The sequence below is a fragment of the Euleptes europaea genome, chromosome 15 (assembly GCF_029931775.1).
Source record: "Euleptes europaea isolate rEulEur1 chromosome 15, rEulEur1.hap1, whole genome shotgun sequence".
Classification (NCBI taxonomy): domain Eukaryota; kingdom Metazoa; phylum Chordata; class Lepidosauria; order Squamata; family Sphaerodactylidae; genus Euleptes; species Euleptes europaea.
The window spans coordinates 33,966,426-33,983,562 of NC_079326.1; the positions used below are offsets into that span (position 1 = coordinate 33,966,426).

General features: G+C 43.4%; 1 protein-coding gene across 2 annotated transcripts in view; it reads right to left on the reverse strand.

The window, feature by feature from the left end:
- The window catches only part of KCNH7 (potassium voltage-gated channel subfamily H member 7), a 344,141-nt gene that overhangs the window by 124,680 nt on the left and 202,324 nt on the right, over positions 1–17,137 (reverse strand). The window contains exon 3 of one of the 2 annotated variants that reach the window (XM_056861343.1): positions 11,414–11,569. In XM_056861343.1, coding sequence (XP_056717321.1) covers positions 11,414–11,569 — 156 coding nt within the window. Of the gene's footprint in view, positions 1–11,409; positions 11,570–17,137 lie in introns of both variants that reach the window. The other variant, XM_056861344.1, reaches the window with a different exon arrangement.

Here is a 17,137-nt window from a genome sequence, read left to right on the forward strand (position 1 = left end):
CAGTACAGATCGATGGTCTGATTCATAAGGCAGCTTCATGGGTGTGTTCAACTGGTATTCCATGCCACACTGCTCTGAAAGTTGGTGCCATTCAGTCATCAAAGCAAATAACCCTATGAATATGTCTGTAAAGGCTGAGAACCGGCAACTCTCTCCTTCCATAACCAGCAGTACCAACTAAGAGAGAACTCAGCCAGACTTCAAACCAGATTAGGGTTGCCAACCTCAAGGTACTAGCTGGAGATCTCCTGCTATTACAACTGATCTCCAGCCGATAGAGATCAGTTCACCTGGAGAAAATGGCTGCTTTGGTAATTGAACTCTATGGCATTGAAGTCCCTCCCCTCCCCAAACCCCACGCTTTTCAGGCTCCGCCCCAAAAACCTTCTGCTGGCTGCGAAGAGGGACCTGGCAACCCTAAACCACATCCATAGCACTATGAGCCTCAGTGTCCATATGCTGCCTATAAATTCCACTCTTACTCACTGCAAATAATCCTTCATCTCCTCATGTATGTAGAGCTTCTCTGAAATTAATGGGGAAGTTTTTGGGGATGTTGGAGTTTCAGGTATGCATTGGAGCCTATTCCAATAAGAGAGTGCTAGATCGCCAGTGTGGTTCCAATGTTACATTCAGTTGTCCAAAATAGCGTGCGTTTATTTTATATGCATTGACTTAAAACCATATTAGTTATACAGGATGACAGCAAACTGATGTTGCATAACACTGGGCAGAATTTCATTAAGAGCGCTTGAATAATGGATGCGCTTTCTTTAAATAATGTACTCGAGCTGAAAGGTTTTCTATTAGTACTTTAACTTTTCATTGGACGTAAAGCTAGTGTGGTTCACTGAGGGGGACTCTAAATCTTGTAGCATACTTAGTTCCCTAAGCAGAGGCTTGTAGAAAACCCCCCAAGAGGCAGGCTTCAGTAAGCGTAACAATGCAACTGCCATCTTCATCTTGTCGTCTTTGCAATTCTGAGGCAAAAAGGTTATCAATAAAAGGCATGGTTCAATCTCCATATAGTATGACTTCAGTATCAATAATTCTAAGTTCCTTCAGAAGGACTCTTCAGCAACAACAACTGATTATTCCATGTAATATATAGGCACGAGTAACAAGCCTTTTTTTTCTCCTTCTGAGGGTATGCACACAGCCCCCTAAGATTTTTAGGATCTAGGTTTGCTTTGAACTATAAGAGCCAGCATGTTGCAGTGGTTAAGAGTGGTGGTTTGGAGTGGTGGGTTTGATTCCCCGCTCCTCCACATGAAGCCAGCTGGGTGACTTTGAGCTATTCACACTCTCTCAGACCCACCTACCTCACAGGGTGTCTGTTTTGGGGAGGGGGAGGTAAGCTGAATGTAAGCTGGTTTGATTCTACCTTAAGTAGTAGAGAAAGCTGGCATATAAAAACTAACTCTTCTTCTTCCCCTCTGTTACCAGGTGTTCTAAAGGTAGTAGGTGTATAGGCTTGGGGTTGGCTGCCGTGAGGTACGTTTTGTGGTGCACAAGGAGTTTATAGAGATCACTGAGGCAGGATTTGAATATAAACAACAAAGAAGATTTATTTATTTACTGGTTAGTCTCAAGGAACAGATTAGCAGCACAGGTCTCCAGGCAGACAAAGGAGAAACCTGGCTAAGGCATATACATTTAAATTAGTTATCGCTTTAGAGAATACAGGATGAGTATCCCTTATCTGGACTGTCGGAGACCAGAAGTCGTCTGTATGTTGGATCTTTCCATACACTGGAATATTTTGGAATTTTTGCATATACACAATGAGATATCTTGGGGATGGGATTCAAATTCATTTATGTTTTATATACAATTTACACAAATAGCCTCAATGTAATTTTAAATAATATTTTTAATAATTTTGTGTATATTGAACCATCAGAAAGCAAAGGCGTAACTATCTCCCCGGAATACCTGTACCAGCTGTTCAACAACAGCAACAGCAAACAACAAACTAACTAACAACAGCAGGCAGGCTTTCAGCCTCCACCTATGATGCAGTGTACACTGTATTTTATTTTTTTAGGTGAGAGGAAACATGGAAAGCAGGCAGCACAGATCTGCCTGCCTGCAGGCTCAAAGGGTCCAGTTTTCAGATCAGTCCAGATGTGGGATGTCCAGATAAGGGATACTCTACCCGTAGTTAGAATTTTCTTGAATGCTTTCAGGTACAACCAGGCTTTTACTGACTAGCCACTAGGTTGGATCCTTTCACACATACTCAGGATTCCACCCACATCAGCCTGCCCTTTCCCATGAGTTAGACTACATTGTACATGGTCTGCTCATCACAGGGGACAGGCCTAGCAATTGGGTGATCTGTTCTGCTCCTGGAGATAGTGTGATACCACTCTGTCACACTACCAGGCAGAGCTACACTTCACTCTGTCTGCTCTTTTGCTGAGACAGACCTGAGCTATCACTGCCCCTTCTCTCTGAGGCTGATCTCAACTCTCCCCTTCTCCTGTGGTCCCTCCAACATGCCATTCCCCTTCTTGAAGGTGACTGGATGCTGGAGAAGCGTGGTGTAGTGGTTAAGAGCTGTGGTTAGGAGTGGTGGACTCTGATCTGGAGGACTGGGTTTGCTTCCCCGCTCCTCCACATGAGCGGTGGATGGTAATCTGGTGAACCAAGCTGGTTTCCCCACTCCTACATATGAAGCCAGCTGGGTGGCCTTGGGCTAGTCACAGTTCCCTCAGAACTCTCTCAGCCCCACCTACCTCACAAGGTGTCTGTCGTGGGGAGGGGAAGGTGATTGTAAGGCAGTTTGTTTCTACCTTAAGTGACAGAGAAAGACAGCTTATAAGAACCAACTCCTCCTTTTCCTCCTCCTTCTTCATCTGAGTGGCTGTTTTTTCCCTTCAGGGGCAAGACAGCCTCCTGTCCATCACAGCATGCCATCTGATTCAAGAGAAAAACCTTTCAGTGTGTTCCCTATGCTTTATCAAATACCCTGAGGCCTCTATCCTCTAGTTACTAGGAAATGGCTGGCAAGTTTTTGTTCCCCTTCCATTGTATATCTCAGTTGTTTTGGATTTGATACAGAGCCACGGATGCCAATTCCAAACACAGCACATTGGAATCAATGGGAATTCCAAAACAATTGAGGATGGATTCCTCTGTGCGTCGGAAAGGATCCTTTCCCCCTGCATATTATTCCCCATTATGCAGATTTGTGCACATCTGCATAGGTTCCATATCTCTAGGTACCTGGATTGTTTTCAAATGGCATGGTTTATCTGGAGCCCATAAAAGCAGAAAAGCTTTTTTGATGTGCTTTTGTCAGCGTAGTACAGAAACACATACTTGATTTGCCACTGGTTCCTACATATATATATATATTTTACTCATCTTTAACTTGGTGAGGTACTTTATTTGTTTTTCCTACCACCACTTAGTACGCTCCCATCTGATTTCCTGTTCCTGTACATGGATAATGATCCCCTGAACAATAAACCCTCTTGTTTACCTATTATACACTCTCTTGAAAGATGCCTTGGTGAAACATGAGCTGCCATTCACAGAACTTCCTGTTCACTTGTCTTGGTTGAGGGGCACAAGCGAAATGTACACAGCAAACAGTGCAGCCGGTGACTAACAGCCAAACAGGGCAATCCTAAGTAGTTCCTGCCTTCTTAGTCCATTGAAGTCAATGGGTTTAGAACAGTACAACTCGGTTTAGGATTGTTCTGTGAGCTGGAAGTCCCTGGTACAAATGTCAGTTCTGCTGTGAACTCACTAGGTGGCCTTGACAAGCTATTCTCTCTGTCTCAGGCTCCCACATGCAAGATGCAGATAATAACACTATCTTATTGTCCAGGTTTGTGGTGTGCAGTGCAGCACAATAAGATACAGGTAATGCTTTGAACAAGAAGAAGAAGAAGAAGAAGAAGAAGAAGAAGAAGAAGAAGAAGAAGAAGAAAGGAGGAGGAGGAGGAGGAGGAAGAAGAGGAGGAGGAGGAGGAGTTGGGTTTTGAATGCCAACTTTCTCTACCACTTAAGGGAGAATCAAACCAGCTTACAATCACCTTCCCTTCCCCTCCCTACAACAGACACCCTGTGGGGTAGGTGGGGCTTCGCGAGCTCTAACAGAGCTGTAACTTGCCCAAGGTCACCCAGCTGGCTTTGTGTGTAGGAGTGGGGAAACAAATCCAGTTCACCAGATTAGCCTCCACCGCTCATGTGGAGGAGTGGGGAATCAAACCTGGTTCTCCAGATCAGAGTCCACCGCTCCAAACCACCGCTCTTAACCACTACAACACGCTTGCATTATGTGAGTGCTCAGAATTATTACTGCTACTGGATTTGACTACACATGGTGTAAAGTTATACCAGGGTCCTTTGAAGACCAAAACTTGGTGGGGGGTTCAGCGAACCACAGCAGGAAGGAGGAGGCAGGGTAGCTTCACTCTGCCAGCTTGGCGAGCTGTGCTTTGGATCCAACACAGAATCTTTACTATTGCTTGGATCCAGGGGTGAATCTTTCTTGCCTCTTCTTTCCTGCTGCAGCCCAAAATGATCCTTGGAATACTGCTGTGGGGGAGGGGGGAGAAGAGCTACAGTGGGACCTAAGTATCCTGATCATATAACCATTTCAGAAAAAAGCTCTTAAATGATAATCATGGTGACGATGGCGTACAGGGAAGGGAGAAATGCAGAGCAATCCTATTCTTGCTTACTAGGGTTGCCAGGTCCCTCTTCTCCTTCAGTGGGAGGTTTCTGGGGCAGAGCCTGAGCAGTGCGGGGTTTGGGGAGGGGAGGGATTTCAATGCCATACAGTCCAATTGCCAATGTGGCCATTTTCTCTAGGTGAACTGATCTGTCGGCTGGAGATCAATGGTAATAGCAGGAGATCTCCAGCTAGTACCCGGAGGTTGGCAACCCTATTGCTTACCCATACGTCATGCCCACTGAGTTGATTACTGCCAAGAAAGCATACAAAATATTGCAGTGATCACTTGGTATGACTTCACTTGACCTGGATGGCCCAGACTAGCCTGATCTCATCAGATTTGAGAAGCTAAGCAGGGTCAGCCCTGGTTAGTATTTGGATGGGAGACCACCAAGGAAGACCAGGGTTGCTACACAGAAGCAGGCAATGGCAAACCACCTCTGAACGTCTCTAGCCTTGAAAGCCCTACAGAGCTGCCGTAAGTCAGCTGCGACTTGACGGCACTTTACACACACGCATGGCTCCACGTATATCTCACACTGGCCAGTTGAATAATGATAGTATTGATTGGTTGTTCAGGGGGAGAAGGAAAAAGGGCTTTCCTGTGCCCACTAGCTGTGTGAAATATTTATGTGATCAAGTGTGCTTATTGACCATTTAATTTGGGGAAATATAGATTACTTTCTCTACTAGTTCCTTTCTTTTGTATATAGAGCTCATTTGTGTTTTATGTTTCGTTTAATAAACATATTTATAAAAGTGAAAAAAATAGCAAGAAGTATTTTATTGATTTGTTCATTGTTTTGCTAAGCAGTGGCTCGAAAATTCCCCATTTTGTTCCAGCACTGGACAAAATCCTCTCTGCAGTTCCTTCTGTTCTGCTAGCTCCTCAGCGGGTTGTAAAAGTATACATGTGTCATGCAGAGTATGTGAAGCTATACCCATCCTATCTGCTGGGACCCCTTCCCACTGTAATTTACAGGAAACATTGGTAGAGCTTCCGCATGAATTTCTATTTAGGTGCAACATGTAAAATGAAATCTCTTTTGTACTTAAATGGTTTGAGCTTCTTGGCTTCCCCACCACAGTGACTAAAGCACTGCTGAGATTTAGCAAAGCTTGTTAGAAAGCGTGGCATGTCACAAAAGATCTACATCCCAGGGGAAGTTAGAAACAAAACATTTTTAAAGAAAGATCTTGGCTATTTTAAGCTCATTTTGCCCAACTGCTGTACATTGTATGATACTAGTTCATGGCATTTGCAGTATTTGCAGAGATCATAGTGGATGTTTGGCATCCAACACGTTTTATAAAATCAGGCAGGGGCATATTCAAAACATCTGTTTGAGTATGTGCACAGACAGGATCCAAGATATGTCGGCTGTAGGAATGTTGCCCATTGGATAAGCCTTGAAGGGCTAGTCAACCAACCAACCATTTTGTTGTGTCTGAGAACTGAGAGAAAATAGGTCCTGCATATGAGATGTAATCCCAGGACATGCCATGCAAAGTGGACCTGGTCATCTTAGCACTTTCACAAGAGTAGAGGCAACTGGGTCCAGGACAGGGCATTGGAGAGCCTACCAAGTTGCAGGATGGTTTGAGGATCCACATCTCAAGCTATGGGGGGAAGGAAGTGGTACACCACCCTCGAGCACTAAAGAATGCTTGGCAAGGAGAAAACTGAGCCATAGATGCTTGACAGCTCAGGGCTCGGAGCCCAGGTGACCTCACCCATAAAGTCAGGGATGTGCAGACAGAGGACAGCTGACTCTTCTGCATCCCACTAATGGCCTGTGCTGTGAAGTAGGTATGGAATGGGTGGCCTATGGGAGCAGTAGATCCTTTGACCAAAGCAACGTTAAATAAAATTGTCCCTTGAATGAGCCCATCTGAGGGTGAGTTGGCTCTGCTTATTCCTTTTTGTCTGCCTGCAGTAGGTCTTTTTTATCCTTGCAGAAAAGGAAGTGTGGTATTGGTTTTGGCAGGTGAGAAATCACTTTTTTTTTTGCGGATCTTTTCCAACAAAAACCAAGGCCCTCCCTCAGTAACTGCAAGAAAATGTCCTCAAACCCTGCAGCGAGGGAAGACCATGGCTTGCAGTTCTAACCAGAGGGAAAGCCGTTTGTCCTAGCCTCAATTTGGGGGCATTTAATAAATTTTGCAACTTGTTTTTATGTGTATCTCAATCGGACCAAAATTCAGTATACTCTCTTAGCTTAGAGCTGTAACTTTAAGCAAACAAAATATGTGATTTCCTTTCCTTTCTCCCTTAGAGGATCCTTGATTTATAAATCTTGAGCAGCATAATTCTAAATCTGTTGTTTAAGGTATATAAGGACTGAGATAAATTTTGCCACTGCTAATGTAACCTTAGGACCGTTGTCACTTAACAAAAAGGGTATTAGCTCAGACACAGAGTTTCTAGTCTGATCTGTTAGAAGAGGAATAATATATCTTGATCATAGATCCTCATAAAAATGACATTCCAGAGCACGTGGGATAGATGTGATTTGGTGAAAGACATGTTTTGGTTAGCTGATAATAGATTTTGTCATATTAAAGAGTTTAAAATGTTCATAAATATTAACACAAATACATGGCTGAGGAAGGATTGCCAGGTCCCTCTTCACCACTGGTGGGAGGTTTTTGGGGTGGAGCCTGAGGAGGGCAGGGTTTGGGGAGGGACTTCAATGCCATAGAGTCCAATTGCCAAAGTGCCCATTTTCTCCAGGTGAACTCATCTCTATCAGCTGGAGATCAGTTGTAATAGCAGGGGATCTCCAGCTACTACCTGGAGGTTGGCAGCCCTAGACTGAGGCCTCAAGAGCTAGTGGCCTGGGCCTCTCTGGACCTCTGAGAGGGCCTGGCAGTGGGAGATGGGTTGGGTTCTGCCAGTTTTGCAAATAAAGACTGTGATAACTCACACAAAACCTTTTTTTTTTCAGTGTATACTTGAGGCCAGGATTGCAGCAGCACAGAAATGCACTTCACAATATGTCGAAGTGATCCAAAACCTGCGTCGAATGCAAGGGTGACAAAGCTTTCATGCCTTACTTTGTACCACATTTTCACAGCCTAATAGCCTAAGCTAACACCAAAGAGCCGAGCTGAGCAAATAATTCATGAGTAACGCATTTAACATCTTTAGCCTTTTATTGTGCCATTAGGATATCTGCAAGCAGATTATGTTTCCAATTTGAAAAAAGGATTAAAAAAAAAACCCAACTACTGTTCATATGGTTCTTAATTGGATGACTGCACAGACAGTTCTGATATGAATATTTGTGTGCGCCAGTTTAAAATTGGATTTGGGGGAATCTCTTTGCCTTCAGCTATGCACTGCATTTTGCAGATATAGCTCTGTAAAAAAGCACTAATTCAAATATGAATCAGAAGTGGAAGTAGAAAGAGTGAAAAAAATGAACAAAGAGTCCTTTCCTGTGTTATTAAGACCCTCTTCCGAAATTAAACGTGTGCCTGAAGGGAAACCTGTGGCTGTAAAATACTCTTGCTCAGAAACAGACTCTCAGGAAGCAGCACTTCCCGAGCAGAAAGAAGAGTCTATTCCATTTCCCCCCACCGCAGGACAAGCTACTCCAAACTGGTAGGATTCAGGAGACAGCTGTCTGTTGGATAGATGGGCTTGTTTGCTGTAGCTGCTGCTTTTGAAGAAGGGAGCCAGAATCGGGTTAACTTAAAGGTCTCCAACTTTGCTATTTCCTTGGCAATTACAGTCCACCTCATCACATGGTACCCATGGGCACCCACCTTGGTGCGGTGCTCACTTGGGAGGGAGAGGCCATGGCTCAGTAGTAGAGAATCTGCTTGGCTTGCCGAAGGTCCCAGGTTCAATCCCCAGCATCTCCAGTTAAAGGGACTAGGTGTGTAGGTGATGTGAAAGACCTCTACCTGGAGAGCCGCTGCCGGTCTGAGTAGACAATACTGACTTTGGTTCTTGTAGGATATCCGGGCTGTGTGACCATGGTCCTGGTATTTTCTTTCCTGACGTTTCACCAGCAGCTGTGGCAGGCATCTTCAGAGGAGTAACACTGAAGGACAGTGTCTCTCAGTGTCAAGTGTGTAGGAAGAGTAATATATAGTCAGAAAGGGGTTGGGTTTGAGCTGAGTCATTGTCCTGCAAAGTATTAAAGGTAATGTGCTAATCATTGCCCTGTAAGTATCAAGATAATGTGCTAATGAGGGTGTGGTATGTTAATGTGGAACCATTGTATCCTGAAGTGATCTGTTAACATGTGGAATCCAAAGCTAATCCGCATGGCTATTGTAGACTGTAGTCTTTGTTAGTCTGGAGGTTTTCAGGACAGGAAGCCAAGCCTTATTCATTCTTAAACTCTCTTCTTTTCTGTCAAAGTTGTGCTGATGTTTATGAATTTCAATGGCTGCTGGCGAAACGTCAGGAAAGAAAATACCAAGACCACGGTCACACAGCCTGGATATCCTACAAGAACCGATGAACTCTGAAGCCATTGAAATTCATAAACTTCAGCACAACTTTAACAGAAAAGAAGAGAGTTTAAGACTGCACATCCTCATTAGCACATTATCTTGATACTTACAGGAAATGATTAGCACATTACCTTTAATACTTTGCAGGACAATGACTCAGCTCAAACCCAACCTCCTTCTGACTATATATTACTCTTCCTACACACTTGACACTGACAGACACTGTCCTTCAGTGTTACTCCTCTGAAGATGCCTGCCAGAGCTGCTGGCAAAACGTCAGGAAAGAAAATACCAAGACCATGGTCACACAGCCCAGATATCCTACAACAACCAATGAACTGAGACCGTGAAAGCCTTCGACAATAATACTGACTTTGATGGACCGAGGGTCTGATTCAGTATAAGGCAGCTTCATGTGTTCACTTGCCTCCTTGAGTCTTGGAAGAAAAAACCCAAAGGGTCTTGGTTAGAACAGAAGAAGGCTTTGGGTCATTCCCTGTTGGTGGGCTGATCACTAAAGCACTGGGTTGTCGCAGGCACAGCCTGGCACAGTTGGCTTAGCCATAGACAGAGATTCTCTTACATCTCTGAATGTGTTCAGAGGAGGGCTACAAAGATGGTGGGGAGTCTGGAGACCAAGTCCTATGAGGAAAAGTTGAAGGAGCTGGGTATGTTTAGCCTGAAGAGGAGAAGACTGAGAGGGGATATGATAACCATCTTCAAGTACTTGAAGGGCTGTCATATAGAGGAGGGTGCCGAGTTGTTTTCTGTTGCCCCAGAAGGTCGGACCAGAGCCAACAGGTTGAAATTAAACCAAAAGAGTTTCCATCTAGGCATTATGAAGAATTTTCTAACAGAGCTTTTCCTCAGTGAAACAGGCTTCCTTGGGAGGTGGTAAGCTCTCCTTCCCTGGAGGTTTTAAAGAAGAGGTTAGATGGCCATCTGTCAGCAATGCTGATTCTGTGACCTTAAGCAGATGATGAGAGGGAGGGCATCTTGGCCATCTTTTGGTGATGGAGTAGGGGCTTCATGTGGAGGAGCGGGGAAACCAGGGTACCCAAGGTTGGATGGGATAAATAAAATAAATTGATAGTGAAAATATAATTTATTTAAGGCACTATGTCAAGATAAACATTATTTTAAAAAGAAGTTAAAACAGCACAATGGCATTTCCTAAGGTTGATATACTGTAATCACATGCCAGACATATTTCAGCCCATTTGGCCTTCCTCAGTGGTCAATTGAAACCCATGTAAAACATACACACATATTTACAGATATATAAACATATACAGACAATTAAATATCAGACCTGGCTTGTATATAGGTTGTATAGTATATTTCCAATTATACCACCATCTGCTTAGATTATCTACAAGTTGTTATTCTGGGCTGTATATGTCTCCCATATAAAATGCATGTGCAATTATCAACCTGGTAAAACAGGGTTTTATTTTATTTATTCCACCCAACCTTGGGTACCCAGCTTCTGTTTTTTTAGGTTAAGTTTCATTCACAGAATCATAGAATCATAGAGTTGGAAGGGACCACCAGGGTCATCAAGTCCAACCCCCTGCACAATGCAGGAAATTCACAACTACCTCCCCCCCCACACCTAGTGACCAGAAGATGGCCAAGATGCCCTCCCTCTCATCATCTGCCTAAGGTCACAGAATCAGCATTGCTGACAGATGGCCATCTAACCTCTTCTTAAAAACCTCCAGGGGAGGAGAGCTTACCATCTCCCGAGGAAGCCTGTTCCACTGAGGAACCGCTCTAACTGTCAGAAAATTCTTCCTGATGTCTAGACGGAAACTCTTTTGATTTAATTTCCCCTCTTCTTTTTTCTCCAGGAGTAGGGAAACAAATCCGGTTCAACAGATTAGTGTCCGCCGCTCATGTGGAGGAGTGGGGAATCAAACCCGGTTCTCCAGATTAGAGACCATCTCTCCAAACCACTATTCTTACCCACTGCACCACACTGGCCCTCTTAACCACTACACCACTCTAGGAAGGTAGTTTCTATTCAGCTTCACTCTAGGAAGGTAGTTTCTATTCACTCTAGGAAGGTAGTTTCTATTCAGCTATTCAGCTATTCTATTCAGTTTCTATTCTATAACATCTCTGTCCCAAGAAACATCCTTCCTTAGGCTAAGACTAAGGCTCTAGAGAGCAATCTATGATTAGTTTCCTTTTCCCATGTTGTGTCCCTCATCCCACAACCCCGCCCCCCACAATAAACACACTTACGGTTTGCAACTTTGGCTGAAAGAATCTGGTTGAATTTCTCTGGAGACTCTACATTCTCCTCATCCGTGACATATTCAAAGTTAATAATAAACATCAGGGCCACACCGTCCTGATTCTTCACGGGGATGATGTGGGTGTTGCACATGAAAGCAGAGCCTAAAAAGGAGTAAGAAAAGGTAAATAAATCTTTGTCTGTGAAATCATTATCATTTCTTTTCACAGAATTCTCTAGCATTCATTCTATGAATTATTCAAGGGAAAAGAGGAAACACCATTGATTTATTTTGACTTAAAGGCATGTAAGTTTTTCCTGAACTCTAGGATCTCTTTTATCTGTTTCACTGCTTTCTTTAGTAATATTTTTATTCAGGAGAAATGCTTCGAACGCATGTGGAGCATCATCCTGGGAAGGTATTCAGCAGCAACCCACCACCTGCAATTTACCCTATCATCAGTGATGCTTAGTCTGAAAAAAGCTCCATTATTCTCATAAATGTCACCTGTTTGGAACGGAAACTTTGGGCTGGGTTACAGTGCTGAAACCTGCTGAAAATATACAGCTATCTGCATTTTTGCTATCTCCTGTGTGGCATCTGTGCATTTTTCTAGTCCTACCCAGTTTTTAGGTATTAAAAAATGAATTTGGAAAATTAGTTTCCTGAATTGGGAGAGTTTCAACTCTGTATCCACTGGGGTGGATCCAACTATTCTCCAAGTAGCTCATAAAAAGGAAGAGCCACTTAAGTTGCAGGAAAGCTCTGTGGATTGGATGAAGCCTTTGAAGTGCTGCCAAAAGGAAAGGTGGGTGTGACGGATACAGGGGTTAAAAGTAAACTCTGAGACTGAGGAACTCTGTCAGCCAGTGTGTGCAGGCAGTGGGCAGAATCTGGTGAGCTGGCAGGAGTCTTCTTGGAAGGAGAGAGAAATTCTCGATCTTTTAGCTCTGAGATCCTGAACTGTGCAGATATGTAGAGACTCTTAGAACCTGTGTGTTCAAATATTACCTAGCTTGTATAAACCAAACCTGAGTAGTGACAAGGGGAAGATTGTGGTAGAGAGAAAAAACCCTTTCTTCAGGCACTAAGTGGGAGGCGGCTCCTGAAATAGGGAGACACCTGGTTCAGAGTTTTGGGGGAGAAAGATTTGTTTTCCACAGGAGGTGGGCAAATCTGAGGAGTGGGAAAGGTTGTGGATAAACCTCCACCCTCTGGTATTCTTTGTGCTGAGTCCATACTGAGGGCACTTTCACACATGCTGAATAATTCACTTTCAATCCACTTTCAATGCATTTTGCAATTGGATTTTACTGTGTAAAATGGCAACATCCACTTGCAAACGATCATTAAAGTGGATTGAAAGTGAATTATTTTGCATCTGTGAAAGTGCTCTGAGTATATTGAGTTTAATGAATATATTGAACAAAGTCTGAATGTATTTACTGAATAGCCTGAAGAGACTGTACTGAGAACTAAGTAACAATTTAAGATTTGAACTGTTCCTGACCAACTAAGCTTTGTGCCTCTATTGAAGAAAAGCAGTCAATCTATCTACCTCTCTATAAATAATAAACTTCAATTTATATTCATAATTATAAAATCAGCTACAGCCTCTAATGCCCTGACCTGGATGGCCCAGGCTAGCCTGATCTCGTCAGATCTCAGAAGCTAAGCAGGGTCAGCCCCGGTTAGTATTTGGATGGGAGACCACCAAGGAAGTCCAGGGTTGCTGTGCTAAGGAAGGCACTGGCAAACCACCTCTGTTAGTCTCTTGCCATGAAAACCCCATAAGGGGTCACCATAAGTCGGCTGTGACTTGAAGGCACTTTACACACACACACACACAGCCTCTAACAACCCATTCCTGAGCTGAGGCATACGGGGATGGTGGGGAAGAGGCGCCGCTGTGCCTCTTCCTAAGCTGTTTCCCCAACGCTGTTAAACAGGTTTTTTTTTTTTTTTTGATTAACTGGGGCTTTTCGCCCCATTGAAAACAGCGAGGCTGCACCTGCTAAATAGCAATAAATAGCAGGCGAAACAACGCTGTTCCGGCCGCCGGCACAACTGGCCGAAAGGGGATAGGGAGCCGACTAGCTGCCAGCTCCTCCCCCCGCCCTGCCCCTGAAACGCCCCCTGCACCCCCGCAGCCTCTCCACACCATTGCCGGCGCCATGGAGAGGCTGTGCCGGCAGAGGGGGGAGGCACAGTCCCGTGGCGCTCGCCCGCCGGCGGGACTGGCCTCGCCGCCAGCGTAAGTACGTGTAAACACGTGATTACACGTACTTATGCTGGCGGCGAGGTTATGCCGCCTCCTATTGACTTTCGGCCCAATTCTCAGGAATGGGCTGTAAGCCTCTCAATTTAATCTGGGGGGAGGAAAGGGAAGCTTTCTCCTCACACAAACAAAAGGGACAAGGTGTGGGGTTTTAGAAATATTAAAAACCTCTCACAGTTATTGGTAACAGAAGAAAAATTGTGAGGGTTCGAAAGGGAAGAAGGGCCCTCATAGTGGGGTCGATTTTAAAACAAACAAACAAACTTTGCTCAGTGGAGCAGTAGGTTAAGGGTAGGAGTATGGGAATGGTCACATATGAGGGTTAGGAGAAGTGCCATTTTAGCATGGATTCAAGGAAAGCCACTGTCCAGAGAAATCCATATGTGCACATTATGGGAGATTTTTTAGGAAAGCTTGTGAGAGCCGGTCCTTCTCTTGCTTCAGGCTGCTGCACATGGGGGGGGGGGGGGAAAGAAGAACAAGAGTTGGTTTTTATGTGCTGATTTTCTCTGCTTTTAAAGGAGAATCAAACGGGCTCACAATTGCCTTCCCTTCCTCTCCCCACAACAGACACCTTGTGAGGTAGATGGGGCTGAGAGAGTTCGGAGTGACTAGCCCAAAGGTCACCCAGCTGGCTTCATGTGTAGGAGTGGGGAAACCAACCCGGCTCACCAGATTAGAGTCTGCCGCTCAAGTGGAGGATTGGGGAATCAAGCCTGGTTGTCCAGATTAGACTCCACCACTCCTAATCACTACGCCATGCTGGTAAATTTGTCTGAGTCCTGGCCAGGCAAGAGACCAGGGGCATTAGCAAGTCTCAGGACCAAGGACAGCTCCCAGTGAACATTAGATGGAAGATCACCAGCAACAGCGAGCTTAGTGTTGCTCCAGACCTATTTTGGAGCTCAATGACTCAGGGAAATGAATGATTCATGCTTTGCATTTCTGTAGGGTCCAAAAACAAAACACACTATATGCAATACTTTTTTTTATTATGACCAACCAAAATGACACAAAATAGTGTGCAACTTTTGAGTTCTCCAGAACTCTTCCTTGGGCTGGATGTTACATCATAAAAGGTGGTGGTGCTGCTGAGAGATGTTTTCTCCTCAGGAGTGAAAAGGAACACATTTCAGGATTTTGGATCAAGACAGGATCCATAACCTGTTACCTAGGGAAAATAGCTCTAAGATTTATAGAGTGATTCCTAAGAGTTTAACAGGAAATATCGAGTGATCCCAGGTCAGTTTGAGATAGAAACTGGGGAAATGTGTTAAAGTTCTTAAACCCTACGTCTAAAGAACCACTGTGAAAAAGAAAGAAGCTTAAGTTCAAGTCAGTGTAAAAGAAGCTTGTTTAAGAAACAAACCACTGACTGCAAAGAGAAATCACTCTCAGTAGTAAATAAAGGTTTAAACACTTGTATGTGAACCACCTTGATACTGGAAGTTCAATATATCACTTGAACCTAACCATCTCAAACGTCTCAATTCTGTTATTCTGTTAAGTTCCTGTTGTGAAGAATTGCCAAGCAGACTTTTAAATCCCACAAAAAGGGACAAATAAAACTATTTTTAAAATATATTTCAAAAAGCTTCTTGAGTGCCAAATATTTCTGACCATTTTATTATTCTAAATAAGTCTCTCCATGGAGACTGCTAAGTTCTTCATCATATCATTAACCTTTAATAGGCATATTTCAAAAAACATCTCATACAGATTCTCACTATCAAAATCAAATCACACCAACCCAGGATGAACAAACCAGGGCCCCTATCAGGCTCAGAAATATACAGAATATATAAAATACAAATAAATATGAAATATATAAAATATACCACATTATTGGAATTAAGCAAAAGGTTAAAATAAACTGCCCAATCAGCCAGACAGTGATACAATACAATAAACAATAATAGTCATAATCATTGACCATTCTTTAGGAGAAACAGAAACATACCAGTTTAACAATTCAACGTTCCATTAAAATGTACAACAGCACATGTACAAAATCAGTCATACCAGTGATTCTATATAGTACTTATTATGGGATTTATTATCCTTAATTAAAAAAAAATATCGCTCAAAGGTAATTGCACAGATTCTAAACCGAAGTAAAGGCATATAGTTAAATTGCATTGCAAGATTTTAATTTACAGTAACATGATAAATGATCCAATCAGGCCACATTATTCCATGCTCAGACTTTGAAATTTAATAAAAGGATATTAATTTCAATTCATTATAAGCAACAGCTTAAGTGGTAAATTGCCTTGTACAGTCAAAGGTAATCTATAAAAAAACTTTTTCAAAGGGGGCACAGGTATTTAATGTAATAGATTGGCCCACTGGTCATTCCAGACAGATTCTTGGAAATTTTAGAGAAACAAATAAGCTAAGCAGTACAACTTCCAAGAATATAGGACCTGTATTATGTTCCATTTCTTGTAAGAGGGTAACAAAATGGGGAAGATAATGGCATAAGTGATACTGCAACAACAGCTGGCTGTACATTTGAAGAGCTGGAACTAATCATTATCTGTAGGGTACATTTGGCCCGTCACACTCCCAAGCCTGGTCAAACAGGTTTTGTGAGTTTAGCATGCTAAAAACCTGCAGGGTTTGTTTGACCACATCCTTTCATTCCCAGGCACATATGTGCAATGCTTATCTCAACAGAAGCGGATCATCTTCTGCAAAGGACATGAGAGTTGAGAAATAAACTGCCTGGCTGCCATAGAGCCAAGACATGGCAATGTCCCCTCCTGCACAGCAGTAGCAATACAAGGTGCAGTCTGTTGCTGAGGGAGTCCCTCAACAATTTTCTCTCCATACATGGGGGAAGATTAACTGCCCTCTCTTTCTTTAAATGAGTGCCCCTCATGTCACATAAAACTAACACTGCTGGAGAGGGAGGAAAGAGTGGTGCAAAAAAACAAGATGGCTTTTTAACAGAGACAAATTACATAAATCCTTACCTCTCTGTGCAGCTAAAAGTGTTATATTCCTCTGGCATAAAGAGAATTCCACAAATGCAAGAGAAGGAGAAGGAGAAGGAGAAGAAGAGTTGGTTTTTATATGCTGACTTTCTCTACCACTTAAGGGAGAATCAAACCAGCTTACAATCACCTTCCCTTCTCCTCCTCACAACAGACATACTGTGAGGTAGGTGGGGCTGAGAGAGCTCTAAGAGAGCTGTGACTAGCCCAAGGTCACCCAGATGGCTTCATGTGTAGGAGTGGGGAAACCAACTCGGTTCACCAGATTAGCATCCCCCACTCATGTGGAGGAGTGGGGAATCAAACCTGGTTCTCCAGATTAGAGTCCACTGCTCCAAACCACCGCTCTTAACCACTACACCATGCTGGCTCATGCATCAGAAGAAGGCTGCTTATGCAAGACGAATATGCCATTGTTAGCTTAGGTGTTCTCTTTTTTTTATAAACAATTTTT